Source organism: Podarcis vaucheri (assembly GCF_965113315.1).
Source record: "Podarcis vaucheri genome assembly, chromosome: 6".
Lineage (NCBI taxonomy): Eukaryota > Metazoa > Chordata > Lepidosauria > Squamata > Lacertidae > Podarcis > Podarcis vaucheri.
The window spans coordinates 31,398,752-31,411,094 of NC_138764.1; the positions used below are offsets into that span (position 1 = coordinate 31,398,752).

Sequence of the window (12,343 nt, forward strand, 5' to 3'; positions counted from 1 at the left end):
CAATGTGTGTTGGCTCCATTTCTGAAGAACAGGCTAGACACTTGCCACACTTCATGTGTGGCTGCTTTGATTTTCCTTGGGAGGATCTTGGGTGGAGGCCACCTTCTCTAGTGGTCCATTTTCTTTGTTTGTTCCAGATAAAAGAGCTTTTGCCTGACTGGGATGCGTCCTCAAATTGTGTAATGCCTCCATTACTGAGGTAAGAGTCACCCCTGTTGCTCTGCACACCTAGGCTCATGGCTCCATGTCCCCAGGCAATGCTGCCCCAGGATTAGGGAGCATGAACCTCTCTCCCTAATGCAAAGACTTCTACTCCCCATATGGCTGAGCTTCCTGGCAGCTTGGCAAACCACACACAACACAGTGGACCTCTCAAAGGTCTGGGCACTCCTTGCATTGTTTGCAAACACATTAGAAATCTGATCCACACACCTGAATCAAAGGAGAATCAGCCAATGAGGCAGCAGCTACTATGATGCAAAACTGAATACTTAAAAGAGACCAGAGAGGCTACAGGTTTTGGCAAGCAGACCTAGCACAGCTCTGTACATCAGGGAATCACCACCAGGGCTTCCCAACTAGCACAGCCAGATCAATTATTAGAGTGCAAGGACTGTTGGTCAGGGTTAGTGCGACTTTTTCAGTCGGCGACTGCAACACTCTGCTTAGAAATTGACCACAGCCCAGGCACAACCAAATGCTACCTACTGCATGCACTAATGTGCTTTATTTTTTGCACCTTGCATTACTTTGCCCCCTTTGAAATGCATGGGCTAATCACATTCTTTTTCTTGTTGTTGCCGCTGCTTCATTTCAGAGCAAGTTCCTTTGGCACAAAGAGGCCACTATTCCATTGTTAAAAACAAAACACCAGAAACATTATTGCTGCTGCAAGTGAACTAAATTATTTTGCACTGTCACTGTAACATATTATAGTACATTTTTATTAGACTATGATGGTCTTTGATAACAGCGCTCTGTAAGACAAACTCAGCACTGGTGGCTCTCTTATCTTCCGTTTCCATAGTTTTCAACTATGTGAAGCTGGGTTTTAAACTTCATGTTTACTTACATTAACCCTTTTCTGGGGGAAAAATATCTCTGCGGACCCAGACAGGCTGTTCTGCTCCAGGCCCTGATTTTGCAGCAACCTCAGATATTTTTTATTTATATATATATATATATGAACTTTAGAAATGGTTTGCTTGCTGCTTGCAGCTACTGTGGAGAACATGTGCTTTGCCAGCTCACCTTAAGCAGACATACAAATCTGATCTGACCGGTGGAGCTGAGGGGAAAGCAATGTACCAGCAAAGACTGCAAGTCGGCAGTGGAGGCGGGGCTGGCTGAGAGGGGTAAATGTTGGGAAAAGATACACCAAAAAAATAAAAATAAACGTATCACTGCTTCCAGCAGGCAGACTCTGTGGGGGAGGTCATTTACAGGATTATCTAGCTAGAGCAAGGGTTGCCAAACATTTTGGGCCTATGGGCACATTTGGGATTTGAAGAGAGTGCCGCAGGCACAGCATCTCTGCTCACTTCTCTCCCTGCACTCCTGGGTCATGCTCTCGGTGTTGAGCAGGCACAGAGAAAGTGCGTAAACATACACACATGCATCTGCAGAGTTTCTCTGCTTTTCCATGAGGTCTGGGTAAAAAGCCAGATCTGGCGGAATTAAAACAACTGCATGATTTCCTCGCAAAGTCAGCCTCAAATTAAAGCGTACAGTGGTAGACTGCAGAGTAAAAACCAATGAGACAGCACAAAGCTCCTGTTCTCCAGTCCAGTGCTAGCTCCGCATGTTGCGCACAGCTAGTAGTTGCAGATATGAAAGCCCATCTCTATCGAAAGATGCAGAAGGCCAGTAGGCACACTGCAATGTGGACACATAATTGTAGGAATTGTGTTTGTTCATATCCTCACTGGATCAGGATGCTGGTGTGAACGAGGGCTCACTACCACCACACTGCCTTCCCTTCCCAGCAACAACTTACTTCCTTAGTTTCAAGATATTTGCTATTTAATCGATACTATGTGCCTTACTGAAGCTGAAGACTTCCTTGCTCTGATATAGATACCAAGGTTGTCACTGAATCAGCTGAAACCTATTGGAGTTTTACATAATTTGTTTAGACTCTGGTGTGTACACCGTCAAAAGGGACGTGGACCCATTGCAAGCACAATTCTCATAACCCCAGTGTGGATCTTCCGCAGTTTTCTGCAGCCTGCAATATTGGGAGGAAAATGGCAGCTCCACTCTGGATGCTGTGCAGCAGGAAAATAACCGGGGAGAGCTGAAGGCGTGTGCTCTGTGCATCCCAAGTCTCTACGAAACCCGCTTTATTGACAACCCCTGAAAATGGATCGGACACGGTTCATGCAGTCTATACCTGAGAGTGCACCAGTGTTAATTTCCAGTATCTTGTAAATCTCCTTTTCCCGCATGCCCATCAACAGACAGTAGATCCCTTCTGCCTCAGCAGCGAAAAAGATAACTCACAGTGCCCTTTTGCTAATTACAGCTGTACTCTTACCTGGTAGCCAGAATCATTACAGGTCATGTAGCATTTGCCACAGTTGATACACATTTCCTCATCAATCAGAGCCAGAACTTGCTCCGTATTACTGAGCTCTCCATATGTTCCAATATACCGCAGTGCTTTTCCAATTACATCCTAGGTTGGGGAGGTGGGAGGTGGGGAGGGGGAGGAAGAGAAGAAAAGCATTATTGAAACACTTTGGAGATATCCAAGGTTGTTTTATGGCCAAAGCAAAGCACTTGACAGCATGTTTCTGAAGGATGTTGTTTTGCAGGCACTACGGCAATGCTGGGAATGATGGGACGAGTCAAAAGCACTTCATGCTTGCTACACTGCAAAATGTGGATAACAGGTATTGATGGATAAGCAGCTCAAGCATTGGCAGAGCTAAAAATAGCCAGGCCACACAAGGACCCTGCCTTTCAGATCTGCATGCATCAGAGGTAGCATTTAATTAAATCATCCTCAGTGACCATTGTTTAGCGCAACAGGAAGCAACGGGAGAAGTGACATGACACGCACAGCCTGCCTATAGCATCCATGGCTGCTGTTCATTAGCACACCTCGGAGTACTCATTACGAGAGAAGAAAAGGAGGCCATTAAACAACAGGGAACAAAGGACAGCGCCATTGGAAAGAACATGCAAATGGCCCGGCGACCCAAACACACGTTATTGCAGTCATCATTAGTTTTCAGTCAATTGAGCCGATCGTGCCGTGCTGTAGTTTCGTTACCCAAATCTTGTTTGCATGAAATTTTGCCAGGGGAGATTTACAAAGATGGCGTGCTAGCCCTCTGTAAGGGTCACACAACTTTGCAATAGGACAGGGGCAGCCAACGTGCTGCCTACGGGATGTCATTGGACTCCGACTCCCAACAAATGCCAGCCAGCATGGCCAATGGGCAGAGATGATGGGAGTTACAGTCCTGCAACATCTGGAGGCACCAGGATGGCTAGTCCTGTAATAGAGGTTCAGGTGGCCTCTTGCAAGCTTGCAAAAGTGGGATCTGTTTGTTGATTTAATTTCACAACATTTATATACCTCTAATAAAACCTCTAAGCGGTCAACAAAACAAAATGAGTAGCACAACGTAGGAGAAGCAATAGGGCAGAGCCAAACATGGCAGCAGCGTGGCTTCCAAGGCTGGCAGCTCCTCCTCCTCCTGCTGCCGCCACTGGCCAGGAGCTGCTTCCGCTTCCTTCTTCTGTGTGGCAGGAGGAGGAGCCAACCACTGAAACCACTTGGCTCCATGTTTGGCCCTGACTTTTTTGGACACTGCCCCCCAAAAATATTGGGGGGTCCTTTTTTGGTTGGGCCCCCCAGGAGTTGGCACCCTGGATTGAAATATTAGCCGATGCAGAGTGTTACTGAATATGAATAATGTAGGAATTAAAGTCTAGTTGCCATTTGCAGAGTCTGCAGAAGACATCAGCTAGTTCTCTTTCCCCCTTCTATAAAAAACTATGCAAGACACTCCCTGTTTAAAGTTTAAAAATATACAACTTTTACTTAGTGTACTTGCACTTGCAGATTAAAATCTACAATGCAGGTGGGATGTTTCTTAAATTGATAAAAGTTTCCTACATTAATTAAACTGTTACAGACTAACTAACTCTGAGGCAGACAGCAACACAACACAACACAACACAACACAACACAAGTGCTGCTCTAACTGTTAAAACTGTACAACTAACTGCCATAACTGTACCAACCGCCATAACTGCCTCGGAGTGCATGACATCACAGAGTTCTACAGCTCTTGCAATTAAACTCCTTACATATGCATTTTGGATGCTAGCACCCCACAAATAATACCAAAGGAGCACAACAGGCAACCAATACTGTTAAGATAAGAAAAAATGGCTACAAATGCAGAACACCATCACTAAGTGCTTGTCAGTTTCCAGTGGGATTTATTCCCCACCCACTCTGGGAACATCAATTCAGCATGCTGCATCCTGAACTGTTTTTGTGAGTTCCTTTTTTTAAAAAGTGCTTTGCTAGAACACACAAAAGAAGAAAAAGGCAAATTGCTCCACTGAGTGTGAACAGTCAAAACAGATCTAGTATGGGAATAAGAGTTGAGCTGGGTGCAAGTTTGGCAAAGCTGGATTGGATGCGGATCCTGGGTGCAGGATCTTTGGCAAAGTGCCTCCTGAAGGTAGCCCATCTAGGAGAAGAAAGAAAACTCTGATCCTAAACCTCCACTGTCTTGTGGGACATCTTTGGGAGAAGAAAAGGCTAAGGAGTAAACCCTATACAAATCCAGAGTGGAGTCCCCAAGATGGTTGGATCGTGTCTTGTATGCCTCCTTCCAGCAACTCCTGCAGCCAGGTTGGTGCCAAACATATTGCCCTGCTTCCACTGGACCACATCGACGAGGCCAAGAGGGAGGTCACTTTGGTGCCGCTGACACAGACTTTACCCCCAGAGACATACTCCACTGTCTCTCGAGACAGACAGATGCCAAGCACTGCTCTCTTCACTGGACCCCACCAATTTTCATTGTCCATTATGTTTCAGAGCAATGCTACATTGGGAGCACTGGGGGAAACTTAAATGGCAGTTTTCAGATGCAACTATTCAATGCAAATAAAATAAAATAAAATAAAATAATGTTTAAATGTGGTTTTTTTTTGGGGGGGGGTGCGGGTTGGTGTTACCACACTAGACAGAGCCCTGGCAGCTGTCTGAAGATGCCATGTGATGATGTTGGCCTGGCAGCATGGGCAATTGAGTTGTGCCTCGCATTTTCCCGTCACATGATCTGAAATCAATGCAGATTATCCTGGCAGAGAAATGCAATGAACAGGAAGCACAAATCACCTAAGCTTCTTGTTTCCTTCACGTATTATCGTGACCATAACATTGCCTGGTCACAGTTCTCTGGGTTGTGGCTTATGTGAGGAACAAACTCCATTTGTCTGAAATTTCCATTTTTGTTTTATACAGAAGAACCCAGCATCTACTGAACCAGGAATCTGAGCGTTGCAAAAAATAAGTAAGCCCCTTTCTATTTCTTCCGCAAACAAAACTACTTATAGATCAACAAATACACTTTAGTAGATTGATGGACCTAGCATTTTGTTTTTATTGCTCTCTAGTCTGTTCTAATGACTCAGTAAGGAGATAGGCATGCTTAAATCTAATGGAAATCTATGACACTTAATATGTGCTTAACAGAGCAATCCTGTATTGGGAAAGGAGAAGTCCAGTGGCTCAGATATTGCCACTTCCTAAGCTCTGCTGTTTCATCGCAGCCATTTCTTTTAGCCTTGTTTTCTTTTCTCTTTACCAATAGGAGATAATTTCTTTGCCACATCCAGAACTGCTGCAGTTTATAGCTATGTGTGTGTGTGTAGGGGGTGTCTAGTAAATAAGGGGGCTTAGGATCTTACAGATACGTGGCTGCCCCCGACACCCAAATCACATCACCTCTACTGTTGATGGACATTACACCTGTGATGCTTACTGCAGGTGTACCAGCAGAATTAAGTACCACCCCAGTGGCAAACCAGCATTCAAATGCCCTGCTAGGCTGTCCTTTGGACTGCTCCATAAACCTTGCTGATTTCATTAGGGGTAGTGCAGTTAAGTAGGGTGTTGGAGGAATCCACTGAAAATGATCAGGTGGAATTCCTTCCATCAGCCCATTTGACATGCATCATGTCACAGAATCTTGTTGTGCATGCTTGTCACCTTGGTTCCTACAAAAAAATGCATCTTTAAACATGCACACATTATACATCAATTGTTTTGCAATATATGCCCCTTTACAGGTATCTCCTTGCTTTTCCTGAAGTGATGCTTGTTGACTTTGTGCAAGTTGTTTGTTGCTAGAGGCAACCTGTATGCACCAATTTGCAATCCTAACCCTGTCTACTCAGAAGTAAGATCCGCTGAATTAAATATAGCTTACTCCCAGATATGTGGGTTTAGAATTGCATCCTCAATCCATTTCCTATTGTGAATGCTATTCCTTGTTTGTTATCTGTAGACTTTATCTGTACGCCTCAGTTCAAGACCGAGCCTCTTCGGGAGAACTATCTGGATTTGACCATTTATTTTTCTCTGTCCATCGATCCATCCGCTAAATCTGTGTTTTAAGATTGTCCTTGATCCACTCCCAGCAAAATCTTAGGTGCTTTCCTTCCTCCCAACTTGAAGTTTTGTTGACTTATAACTCATTCTTTACTCAGTGTCCTCTGTGCTGTGAATTTATTCACAGCACATTGGCACAAATAAGAATATAAAGCTGTCAAATGTAAAATCATGTTTACAGTGAACATTTTCATAAATTAGCTGGAGCCTTTGTTTCAGCACACACGCACACGACCATTTTCCGAACAAAGTACAGATTTATGAAACAAAATGCTGTAATCAAAAAGGACTTGTATAAGGGCTATGTTTGCTCACCCTTTTGGTGGGGTGGGGTTGCGGGACAACAGAGGCTCCTCTAAGGCCCTGATGAGGGAATTGTGGCATCAATGCCCTGTCTGGATAGGTGGTGTAAGCTATATTGTGCCTATGGTGGTCGCCGTATTATGGGACCAGGTAGGCATTTGTTCACCAGGCAAATTGGCTCCAGCCCAGTGGTTTTGCCTACCTCATAGCAATCGTTGTGGTCCCTTCGGGGGTCACCCTATTTGATGTAAGACTTAGGAGACCCTGCCTGGATTGACCTACGTGTCATTTCTGGTGGGTGGGCCGGAAGTATTTTGATTGCCCCATGCCAAACCAAACCTCTTTCATCTGTATTCAATAACATTGTGGCCTGTTTCGATCCAAACCAGTCTTAGTGGTCTTTTATGTATCTGGGGGGTGGGGTGGGGACTGGGGAGCACGATGCCTGGGCCTGCAATTACCATTAATCTGTGCGAAAGAGAAATTGATACAATCCAGGACACAAGGAGCCAAAGTTCAACAGGGAGTTAAGATGGGATGACAAATTTATACTGAACAATGAAATCAAGCTAGTGAAATAGACTGCAGTCCTAACCGCATTTACCTGAGAGTAAGCTTCACTGAATTCAATGGGGTGTACGTCTAAGTAGACATTGGTTAGAATTGCTTTGTGTAGGCCACTGGCCACTGCATTAACTTTGTCTTTATAGGTGTCACAAGACAACTTGCTATTTTTGTTGCCAGACACTAACAGATTTGTAAATCTCTGTTGATGACTGTGATATGTGTGTCTATTGAGCATTACAATGTACATGAAAATAATGTACAGCAAATGATGAAATGGAAGAAAGACTTGTGGAAAATAAACTAATTGCAGGACAGAAAATGCTAGATGAAAGTGTGAATGACTATCAGAACAGACTGAGGCACACTTGCACATCCCTACACTTAAGGTCCTTTTTGGATGCTGGTCATGGATTACCATGGTATTAGGTTACTCTACTTTTTAAAAATTGTGGCAGAATTTGGAGGAGGAGGAAATAAAGGCATAGCCGGGCTAAGAACCTAAGAGATCAGCCTGGGGTGGACATGGTGAGATATGTACCCTTCCACCTTTCAATTACAGTGGTACCTCAGGTTAAGAACTTAATTCCTTCCGGAGGTCCGTTCTTAACCTGAAACTGTTCTTAACCTGAAGCACCACTTTAGCTAATGGGGCCTCCTGCTGCCGCCGCACCGCTGGAGCATGATTTCTGTTCTCATCCTGAAGCAAAGTTCTTAACCCGAGGTACTATTTCTGGGTTAGCGGAGTCTGTAACCTGAAGCGTATGTAACCTGAAGCGTATGTAACCCAAGGTACCCCTGTATTACTATTGCATAGTAATTAGCTAAGCCAATTTTGGGAAAGATTGGCACAAATGTAGCTGCCCCCCGTCCCCCATCATTCCGGTTATGCCTCAATCTCGATAGGAGGCAAGTTCTGTGGGTTTTGGGCTGGGGGTTCTTCTTCTTCCATGTATAGTTTCATGAGAACCTCATTAAACTGTGCATCATTTAATTGCAAATGGCTTGCATCAGTACCGTTTTGTTAAGTCGAGAACGGGGGCATTACTTGTGTGGCAAAACAAGTTATGCAGCTACAGATAATAAGCGCAGAAGATGCTTTGCAGGTGCAACGCTTTACGGCCTCTGAAACCACCTTAAGAGCTTTCTCCTTGGGCTAGCTCCGGCATTCCTGGAACAAAATCATCTACCCATCAAGATTAATTTGGTGAGTTCTCTCCCTGCCTCCCAATGTGAAGCAGAGATTTGCTCCCGAAGAGAGAGATGCTTTAAAATGGCACTGTGGGCTTTATCTTGGTTGCCTTTCCTCTAGATCGCATTTGTTCAGTTTACAAGCATAATGATGTTTTTGTTAACTGCCAGCTCCGTATGAGGGCACGCCAGTTCTTCTGATAGTCAAGCTGTGTTCTTTCTGACTGGTGCATTATCTCCAGTAATGAGGATTGCACCGGCCAAATCCTGCCCTTAATTAGACCTCTGCTATCCTGTTGCTACCTAATTCTGCCCTTGGTGACACCTGTGCAGCTCATCCTTGTCAGTGGGGCTACCAGGTGTGTGAACAGAACTGGAGCCAGCTGACGATTTGGTTGCTAATGACCTAACTCCACAGTCAAAAAACAATTAGCTGCTGGGGAAACAGAAGCAGGGAGAAAAGGAGGGTTTAAAGTGATTTTTAATTTGACAGTGCTCCGCGGATTCAGTGGGAAACAAATTGGACTCAGAAGAGGGAAACCAGGACTTGTGTCCCAGGATGCTGTGTTGGGCAAGAACCACCGCTCAGCCTGAGAGTGAGAGTAAGCGTAACGGCAAGGCTCGCACCCACCATTCCCTGCAGTATAACTTAACTGGGTCCTGAAGTCCTGCCATTCTGCATTATGGCTCTGCTCAATATCATTGCCTGTCATTTGCAAGTCAGCCCCTCCACAGGGTGCCACTGTGAGCCTCCATTTTCTCCCAGCAATGATGTGGCATCATTAGAAGTGAGGCATTGTGCGAGGGGGAGGGGAGGAGGAGGGAGCAGCCACTTGGGGAGCGATCCTATGCACAAGAATCTGGCATAAAGCAAGCTGATCTAAGGTACGCTGGCGTAAAGTTACACCAGTTCCAAACCCTGTTCAGCAGCTCGGTTACTGCTACTGCTCTGCCAGGTAAAAGCCTGGTAGAGCAGGCCTTTTAAATAGTGTAACTTAACTGAGCAAGCTTAGGATCCAGCCCAAGTCTTCCCAATCTGGTCCTGCCCCAGCCACACTGAAATGACTCTTTTAGAGGGGCTTACACCAGGCTCAGCTCCGTCAGCTTGGGCTGAGCTGGCAGGATGAGCAAGTTATGATGGCGTATCTTCAGCTGAGCTGGGGCTGGGGAGCCAGGAGTCAGTCGGCTGAGCTAGAGATCCTCTGCATCCTCAGCTGCTCATCCTGGCTGATCACACCATAGGAGTGCTCCCCCTCCATTTGCTGAGAGCAGAATGAGAGCAGAGACTCCTTACGGGGTCCTCACCACGGGATCACATTCACCCAGTGCTATACCAGCTACACTGGCTCCCGATGGAGTACAGGATCAGGTTTAAGGTGCTGGTTTTAACCTTTAAAGCCCTATACAGCCTTGGACCCTCGTACCTACGGGACCGCCTCTCCTGGTATGTCCTACGGAGGACCTTACGGTCTTCAAACAAAAACATCTTGGAGGTCCCGGGCCACAGAGAGGTTAGGCTGGCCTCAACCAGAGCCAGGGTTTTTTCGGCTGTGGCCCCGATCTGGTGGAACGCTTTGTCACAAGAGACTAGGGCCCTGCAGGACCTGACATCTTTCAGCAGGGCCTGCAAGACAGAGCTGTTCTACCAGGCCTTTGGCCAAGGCACAGTCTGACCCCCTCCTTTGGTAATCCTCACAGAACTCTAGTCCAATGGTTGCCATTAATTTGATTTTGAATTGATTTTAAAATGAATTGATTTTAGAATGCTGTGTTACTTTTATTGTTGTTAGCCGCTCTGAGCCCAGCTTTGGCTGGGGAGGGTGGGATATAAATAAAAATTTATTATTATTTATTATTATTATTACTGCTTGTGGTGACAGTGAAGCTACAGCTTCTTCTTCTTTTTTTAGAAAAAAGACTACTTGTCTAGAAAGCACCCCTGAAATTTTTCCTCACTCTTGCCATTGCCCCCAAACACACCCCACTTTTGCAGTCTGTGAATGGGGATGCAAAATTTCCAGCTTAGTTCTAAACTGTGCTGTAAACAAGGCTACACAGTTGACAGTTTACCAACAACTGAAGCGGGACTATGTGAAGGCAAATGCAACAGGGGGCAAAAAACTGTAGGGAAGAAGGTGTACTTTTTAATAAAAAATATTAACATTTTAAATTGATTGCTACAAGAACAACCTCCATCGTGGTGATGCGGTTTACCAGTGAGGTTATTGTCTTGTTTTGCGATATTGTAAAATACAGCGAACCCAAGAGACCAGGGCATAAATTAAGAGGAATTCTTTTATCCAAGGCTCCAACACAATGCTTGTATTATGTCTCCCAGAAGACATACTCAAGGGGAGCACACATGTGCCTGAAAAGTCGCATTGTTCATTTTAAAATGAAAAGAGCTATTTTGGTGTACAGCACAATATCTGGGAAAATGAAAGATTTGCAGATTAGATATGTCAAGCAGTTATTAATCAACAGCAATGGAGAAATGCAGGGGGGGGAGGGAGGAAAATTAGACAAAAACAGAGGGGAGGGAATAAATGTCTGATGGGAGGGAAGATGGATGGGAGCTAAGTTGCCAAAATGGAGGAAAAGGGGGTGTATTTCTTCTGAGGAGTAACATCCTACTCTGTGGAAAGGCCAAGGAATTTCAGTCATCTGAGAGAACATGGAGATGCAGAAAAGCTTCAGTGATAAAGTTGTAAGAAAATAGCCATAACAAAGTGGTTACATTAGATCCTACCAATCATATTCGATTAAGTCATTTATATGCACGTGCGGTCCTGTTCATTGCACTAGTCTTCAGTTGGTGTAGATTTAATGAGTCCAGGATATAATTAGGAAAAGGAAATTAAAAACAGAAGCAATCTAATAAGCTATTCCAAATGTGTTTGGGGGAAACTTGGAGCTCAGGGTTAGTACTACCATTAGGCAGAATGAGCCACGATCCATTCTACAGCATTGTTGTGGTGCTGTCTGCAGGGGCACTACCCTGAAACCACAGTACCCTAAAACCACCTCTGCTAGACTTGTAAAGGCCACACCATACTGTGTTCACTAAGATGAAGAAAGTCAGGTCAAAGGCTTTAACCAACAAACAGGATAATCTTCACAGAGAAGCCAGTAGTGGGAAGGAGCTATGAGGTAAAAACAATCGTATTGCAGCTGGAATGGCAATATTATTAAACAGGTAGCACTGGCCCTAAACAGAAGGGGGAAATGAAGTGATGAGAAAAGCTCACAAGATCTAGTAAGAAAAAGGGAAAATAAATGAGAAATATGGGGAGGGAAGAGTATTTGGAGGGTGTATACAGATAAAAGGAGCTTAAGAAAATAAGAAGCCACAAGTATCCTCTGGATGTCATGAGGAAATCAGATACTAAGAAAATAATATGACACTCGCTGATGAAGAACACCCCAACGGAGAGAGCTTATTGCTGGCTAAAGTGTTTATTGTACACGGATTGCGAACTGAGAGGAGTTGTGGGAGGCACTTACGGGCTGCTTACGCTCAGCTGGGAATATCATCAATGTTCTGTGTGTTCTAGTGCTAGTTACACGAAGTGTTGCCTAGTAGCAATCTCCTAGTCAGGGAAATACCTTGAGAGAAAGTGGTGGTGGTGGTGGGGACAT

General features: G+C 44.8%; 2 protein-coding genes across 4 annotated transcripts in view; one reads left to right on the forward strand and one right to left on the reverse strand.

Moving 5' to 3' along the window:
* The window catches only part of LOC309535180 (uncharacterized protein), a 76,738-nt gene extending 68,903 nt beyond the window's left edge, over positions 1-7,835 (forward strand). Inside the window, exons 7-10 of the mRNA XM_082228036.1 lie at positions 138-199; positions 2,817-2,894; positions 5,498-5,542; positions 6,543-7,835. Of these exons, the coding sequence (XP_082084162.1) occupies positions 138-199; positions 2,817-2,894; positions 5,498-5,542; positions 6,543-6,639 (282 nt within the window). The 3' untranslated portion in view covers positions 6,640-7,835. The remainder of the gene's footprint in view (positions 1-137; positions 200-2,816; positions 2,895-5,497; positions 5,543-6,542) is intronic.
* DPYD (dihydropyrimidine dehydrogenase) overlaps positions 1-12,343 on the reverse strand; it is a 526,409-nt gene that overhangs the window by 4,166 nt on the left and 509,900 nt on the right. For all 3 annotated transcript variants that reach the window (XM_082227795.1, XM_082227793.1, XM_082227794.1), the window contains one exon: positions 2,537-2,677. In XM_082227795.1, coding sequence (XP_082083921.1) covers positions 2,537-2,677 — 141 coding nt within the window. The remainder of the gene's footprint in view (positions 1-2,536; positions 2,678-12,343) is intronic.